The following is a 7,380-nucleotide window of genomic DNA, read 5'->3' as shown; positions in this document are numbered from 1 at the left end:
TCAAATACAAAATCCTATAAAAGAGAACACAAATGTACAACTGTATAAATGGACCTAATGCTTATGCTCTTAATATTAGAGTAAGGATGCCCAAATCTGGGTTATTGATATACCACCTTAGACTGTTTGTAACACACTGTACTTTGACTTCTATATTAAAACAATAAAAAAAAATTAAAAAAAATAATAATAATTAATGGCCAATGATTTATGAATATGAAGGAATCACCAAAGCATTTACAAACATGTTTTTTTTTTAATAATAAGAATAACTGCATTCTCACTAATGCATTACAAATGAAAGACACCGTACTTTGGAATCTCTACATTAAGAAAACTAAAATGACACAGACAATGTATTAAATAACATATAGTTGATATTTATGCTACTTCTATCATTGCCTCGGCCATCTGCCTGCAATGATCATTTCAGGTGAGGAGCAAGTTTAACACAGGCACCAGTAATCAGGGTTAATCTGTTTAAAGATGTCTAAAACCTTTGTGTGCTTTTTCTCACAAAATGAATGTTGTGCTTTGATGTGCCTGACATGTGCAAGAATGAAATGGACGTAAGCCTAATGGATTCAGTTAAATCTGATATTGGTAATCTAAACGTAATTTAGATAGCAATTATTTTCTCTACCAATGTAACAGACAGTGATCGAGTGCAGACACTGTTTTCTAAGTCAAATTGTTTAGAAATACATTCTGCTTATACAGTACTTCTAAATATATGTAGTATGTATTATATTTGAGTGTACAACATGATTCAGCATTCTTAATAGTAGTGTTTAATATGTTACTGTTATACTTTTTATACTATACTTATTATAATATATTATTAATAATGGCTGGAAAATACTCAAGGTGATTAATAACAATTTACATCACTAACATTACTGGTGTTGCCTCTGAACCTCATTAAATAGCAAGATAACCAAATAAAACCATTTAAACAGTGCTAGCTTTATGTCCTTTCGATTTAAAAAGAAATGGTTGGTAACCTAAGCTCAGGATTAAACTTAGAGATCCCAAAGTCCTAATGCTGCACCATACACCACACAGTAAATCTGAGTTAGCCGGTTGTAGTATGTGCCCCAGACTCACTCGATGAAGTAGACCATGCCTGTTTCAGTGTAGGCCATCTCCCAGTTGTATGGTAGAGGTTCGAGGCTGTCATCTCTTGAGAGAGAACTCCAGGTGCGAACGAGCTCACTACTGCTGCTGCCACCTCCACGAGTGACACTGCTACTGCTGTTAGACTGAGTGTAGCTGGGCACTGGCCTCCTCCACTCCTCACTTCCTTCTGAGAGAGAAAGAAGTACAGAGAATCATAACACAATGCAAAGTACTAAAGAGAAGAAGGAGGACAATTTGTATATCAAGGTAGAACTATAGACAAGGTTTTGAAAGATGGCCAGAAAGACAAAGAGAAATGGGAAGAAGAACAATGGCAAGCAATGGCAAAGCAAAGCCACGTATTTCTGATGTTACATTTTTTTTTATCAGAAGTGACTAAAGTTGTGCAAATATTAAATTTTGATGTATTTTTTAACCAACTGCCTGCATTTCGTTGCTGTCTGTCTCTGTGTTTTTCGCTCCCCCTACAAGTCAACATCCCCAAAGCAGTAACCACTGAATGCATTAACCTATATATAATCATTTAAAGGCAAATACTTTTGTACTTTTGATCAAGTGAAAGTTTGAAGGGAGCATGTTTACTTTTACTGGAGTAATATTTTACCTTGTGTATCTCTACTTTAACTACATGGTTTGTGTAATTCGTCCACCACTGAAAGTCATTCAATTGCCAAATGTTCCTCTAAGCAAAACAGGACAATAAACAGCTTGATATCTATTAAAGAAATCTGGCAATCTTCATAAAATAAAAAGGAGAAGTAATCATTCGTATTTCTGAATATTCTTTCACAGTACTGCTGTGTTGTGCTGGCCTCAAATGACATAAAAGTCAGCGACTGGAAACCTCCAAATATCCTAAAATGCCTGGTCGATGTCTGATAGAAGTAAACTATAAGAAATTGAAGTAAAAGGCTTGAAGATAAATGTAAGTATATTTATATCAGTCATTTAGTCACCATTCAAAGTTCCATACACTTTAATTTTATTTTGCAACACGAATAACCTCTTATGAATGAAAAACAAATTATTTGTTTTATATATGACAGATATATCCATTGATATTCCCATGTTTCTAGATGTTGTGCAATTGTTTTGCAAAGCAAAGACTCTCAAAGCAAAGACTGATTTATAGGGTTACTGTTCCATCAGTGCTTCAAAAAGGGGAGCTGTGCTAATAAAGATATATATGGAATCGAGACTTGGTATGCTCTGTGAATATTTACAGTTGGTGAGGAGGTGGATGACTAGGAGAAGTATATACAATACTTAATGACATGGCTGCAACATTGGGCTAGTTTAAAAATACTCCGACTAATAGGATCTTGTTTTTTTTTAGCAAATAAATGTAATTAAAAGCTAATGAATCTTTGTAATTAATAGCAAATTAGAGGGACAGACAGTGTGCCTATGATGTAGAGAATATAATTATGGAGTGAATAATGTCTGTGATATATTTGTTTCCGCAGTCAGAAAGAGAAGAAAAATAGGTCTATATTCAGTTTTCTGTGCATTTAGGAATGCAGTTTTGTCATTTCAAAGCTGTAAACCCAGGTTAATTGGTACTACTTCAAACAGGTTGATAGTGTGTCTAAAACCGTTTAAAATAAGCTTCTAGTCTGTATGAAGGGTGACTTTATTTTACCTTTAAAATTTTGCTAGATAATAGCCTGTCAAGTGTGTTATCCTCTTAATTTTGTTTGAGACTACGCCGCTATTTATGCTCCGCCGAAATCTATGGTCGTGAGCCGCTGCTGGAAACCTTGCAATCTCACAGCTCCTTTTATTGTGGAAGTGGCACAAGCCTCCTAAACACACATTAAAATACTCCAAGGAAAAAAGTACCTTCATTTGATTTCTTTCTACACAAGTGAGGAGAATATTCGCTTCAGTGAACATTCAGCAGCTATTTCCTCTCTATCAGCCAAGGCCTCAGTTGAAACATTAGCCAATCCCAATTGCAACTATGCAAATGCGCAGCCACTCTGAGATTTAGACATTAATCAATAGCAGTACACTTGAGAGCTCAACCTACCACAGATAAGACATGCATATTCTGCTTGGTACCATGGCAACAATGCCTACTTTACAGATATTTTTCTCTCTCTCACCACTTCAATAGATTTCCATTAAGATGACTTCCGTTAGGGTGTCCATTAAAACACACTGTACGGATCAAAGTAGATCGAGATAGACAGAGACAGAATGCCTCTAGTTACAGCACAGCAGCACTCATCGCCGGCTCGCTTCCTTGCTCCTTATAGATTTCTTCTCCACCTTTTCTGTCTCACACACTACCTCTAGAGTTTTCTATTTACATTTCTCTAGTAGCTTGTGATAATTTACTACATTATATATGAATAACCATATGCAATATTGCATATATTCTTACTTTCTGGAACACAGCATGCACATCTGGTATGGCTAATCATAACGACTTACCATAGGATTGTTAGAGTGACAGATACATTTTATGATCATTGTCTTTGGCTCTTATGAATCAGTATGAATCATTGTGAATCAGCATGTTATTTCTCAGCACAACTACATGCTGGGCCAATCTGATTAAAGGAAAGGATGGTACTGAAATCAGAAATGCAGAACAGCTTGTATTAAAATCCTTAACTGAGGTCAATGGAATCTCTTCACTTCAAGGTAAGCCAGCCTGTCATAGTGAATCTGGGAGCTGGCTTTTGAGGAAGAACAAAACCGAGCATGCATAATCACTAGTGAGTTCTGACCTTGCAACATTCTGCCCCAATGCAGTGATAATGTGCCACCAAAGGATTTTATGTAAAGCTGCAGTAGGCCTACCAGGAAGCTCTTAGTGTCCAAGTCTGCTTCAATATATCAATAAATAAAGTCTTTTGCCAGATAAATGTTTTCAATACTGACACATGATTCTGCTGTGTGCACTCTCAAGAAAACAAAACAAAGATTTTACCAAGCATCTTACAGGATTCTTCCGTTTTAAAGGTTTGGAATTAAACATTAGTTATTCAAAGAGCCCTAAAAAATAAATTTTTCTAAATGTGTAAATATGAACAAGATAAATACACGCACCCATAAAGTAAAAAAAAAACACTGGTAGCTTTGTTGCAAATATCTAATCATCTATGCATGTAGCAGCAATGGACTGCATAAAATCGTATCAAGATACAGTCTACCTCAAACACCAAAACAGAAAAAAAGAGTGATTGCAGTGATTGTGACAGATGTAAAGCCACTTTGTTTTACAACTGTGCAACTTGGAATTTAAAATCCACATGCCTTTACAGTTTATATATTTAAGACTGCAAATCCTTTTTTATTAAAGTGGTTAATGTACCAAAACAGGATATTCACTAACAGTTAGGCTATTAGTTCCACTTTCTATTAGGTCTCCTGCTCTCTCTCGCTCTCTCGCTCTCTCTCTCTCTCTCTCTCTCTCTCTTTCTCTCTCTCTCTCTCTCTCTCTCTCTCTCTTTAATTATATATATATATACACACATACACAGTTTAAATGTATATACAGTGTAAATATGAGTTTCTGTAAGTCTTTCTACTGCCTATGCTCTTTCTTCTGTAGTTGGAACCCAAACTGCAGCATGTGGAGCTGAAAAGAAAGCCAAAAGGATCAAACATATTGCTTGCCAATGTTCCAAATAAATATCAAAGAAATATGTCCAGAATATAGTCCTGATGATTGATGTTTGTGAATGATGAAATCTATGGGAAGCCATTTCACAGTTAAAAGCATTTGATAAAAATAAAAGTGCTGACCACACCAAAAATAAAAAATAAAAACTTTAGATTGTCTATTGCTGAAGTATTTGTAAGGTCATGACAGTGTACATTTTACATATGTTAGTAATTATAGCTTAACAACAGAAAAACTAAGATTCTACATGAGATTCTACATTTGTATTGAGATTCTATAATGTCTGAATAGAGTCTAAATAGTTTCGCACACACACATACAACACACACACACACACACACACACACACACACACACACACACACACACACACACACACACACACACACACACACGCATACACACACACCTGGAAGGCCGTTTGGCAGCGCTGGCCGCTCTTCATCGTCCTCCTCCTCAGGGACAACACTGTCATTGCGATCCATCTTGCTGACGGAGGTGGTGCGCTTGCGTTGGACTTCAGTGCCAAATTCTTCCTCAAATAGCACCTGGTCGACCAGATCAGGCTGAACCAAATTGGGCTCTGCAGGGGGTTTTGGTGTACCATAGTAGTTTCCTTTCAAAAGCAAGACAACACAATCAGTTTTAGCCATCATTAGTGAGATTACAATAATGAGTTTATAATTTTAATTACAGTGAATTAAAATTATTTGAAAACAGCAAGAACAAATTTGAAAAAGAAAAAAAAAATCTGATTTAAAAACATTTTTACTAAAGCCAAGATGTTTGAGTATGATATTAGATGCTTAGAAGAATGAATGCTCAAAAACCATGATGTTCCAGTAACAAAATGGATAAAAAACACTGATGGAGTTTAAATTTGAACTACTGCGACTTGTGTACCTGGAAAGCCAGCAAATAAAATCAACTTGACCTGGATTACACCGTTTCACCTTCATATTACAGAATCTAAAGCAGCCGCAAACTCTGCAAATGCACAGCATTGTTGGTCGAAGGCACAGTCATGGAAGTCTACAAAGGATTGAGTAGCTTGAAGTTAAATGCCAAATGCTCTGAACAAATGAAAGCAGCTTAGTTATAAATTAAATATCCCTCCAGATCCTAAAGCAGAGTTTTCTGAGCTCTGATGAAGTGAAATAAATAAAGGACCCACGGGAATGCTTCTTTGTCTCTGCCGGGTTCCATCTCTCTAAATTCAAACAATGGTTTTGGAAAGGACAATACATTGTGTAGATTGACACATCAAATATTCTCATTTTGGTGGCACTCCGATAGCAATTACACTCTCCAATAGATTCAGTAATGAATCCCGTCCTCAATGTTTTATTCAAATGTAAAAACAGTTCATTCATATTCAGCACCTATAATGGAGCATCTAATCAGTGTGTTGTATAATGCGCTTAAATTAGTTTCTAATACAGTGGTTTGTGTGTGTGTGCGTGTGTGTGTGCGTGTGTGCGCGTGTGTGTGTGTGTGTGTGTGTGTGTGTGTGTGTGTGTGTGTGTGTGTGTGTGTGCCTGTATATGCGTGTTATATTATATGTGTACATGTGTTCATGTCTGATTTTATTTATGGCAAAGAGAAAAAATATTTTAAAATCAACTGTTTAATCTTTCAATCATTAATTGCACACAGATAAATTTCAGCCACCAAGATGTATTGTTTCAATGTTGTTTCCTGTCTTAATAATCATAATCATAATAATAACAATATTAATAACAATAATAATAATAATAACCTCCTAATTATAATAAATGCAGACAAACATTAAGTTCCAAATAACATTTATTTTCTTTTATGAAACAATAAGCCATGTAATCATCACCTACATTAAGACTTTCACTTTGAACAATACAAAGATTGTAATTAGAGAATAAAGTTGGAGCACACATGAGAATAAGCTTCCCCCCTCGCCTCAACACTGTGTAATTACTGTCAGAAAATCAGTTCACCTCGTTCGGAGTATGCTTTTGGACTATAACAGCTTTGCAAGCTCTTTAATTTTTTTATTTTTTTGTTTTTTTGTTTTTTACTAAAGGTGAAATAAAATCAAATACAGGACATTGACATTAACCTAACCTAGGGAAGGTTAAATAGTTTGTCATGTGTGCCACATTTATCCACTAGCAGTGATTAATCACCAAACAATCAACTTAGTGTAGGACTGTCATGAAAGTAGGACCACCACTCATTGTCAAAGTATATTTCTGGGATAATTTGTCAAAGCTGAGCTACATAGCTGAAATGGCACCTCAGTATTTTGTGGATGAAAGCAAAAGCCGTTTTTAGTGTCCACAAAAAGTTTTATGATGATGTTAATAAATGTATGACTTTCTCATAGAAACTACCAGCTGATGAAACTGATATATGATTTTATCAGAGAATTAAAATGTGACAACACCTTAATAGAGACTTATTAAAATCCCCACATTTGCTAGCTTATCATTTACATCACAATTCCACAACTGCTCATTAGGCTTGATTGCTAATTAACTTAAGAGTTTTGAACCAGCATGCCAGAAGCACTGAGAGTAATTAACAACTGATCATTACCCAAGGGGATTTAATTTAAATTACTGAGA

General features: G+C 35.5%; 1 protein-coding gene across 2 annotated transcripts in view; it reads right to left on the bottom strand.

Moving 5' to 3' along the window:
- The window catches only part of magi3b (membrane associated guanylate kinase, WW and PDZ domain containing 3b), a 121,126-nt gene that overhangs the window by 21,427 nt on the left and 92,319 nt on the right, over window positions 1-7,380 (bottom strand). For both annotated transcript variants that reach the window (XM_083528974.1, XM_083528973.1), the window contains 2 exons: window positions 5,187-5,393; window positions 1,108-1,306 (listed from right to left, as the gene is read on the bottom strand). In XM_083528974.1, coding sequence (XP_083385100.1) covers window positions 1,108-1,306; window positions 5,187-5,393 — 406 coding nt within the window. The remainder of the gene's footprint in view (window positions 1-1,107; window positions 1,307-5,186; window positions 5,394-7,380) is intronic.

Source organism: Silurus aristotelis (assembly GCF_946808225.1).
Source record: "Silurus aristotelis genome assembly, chromosome: 2".
NCBI classification, from domain to species: Eukaryota; Metazoa; Chordata; class Actinopteri; order Siluriformes; family Siluridae; genus Silurus; species Silurus aristotelis.
The sequence above is the reverse complement of the archived record's forward strand: the minus strand, read 5'-3'. Positions and strand labels throughout refer to the sequence as shown.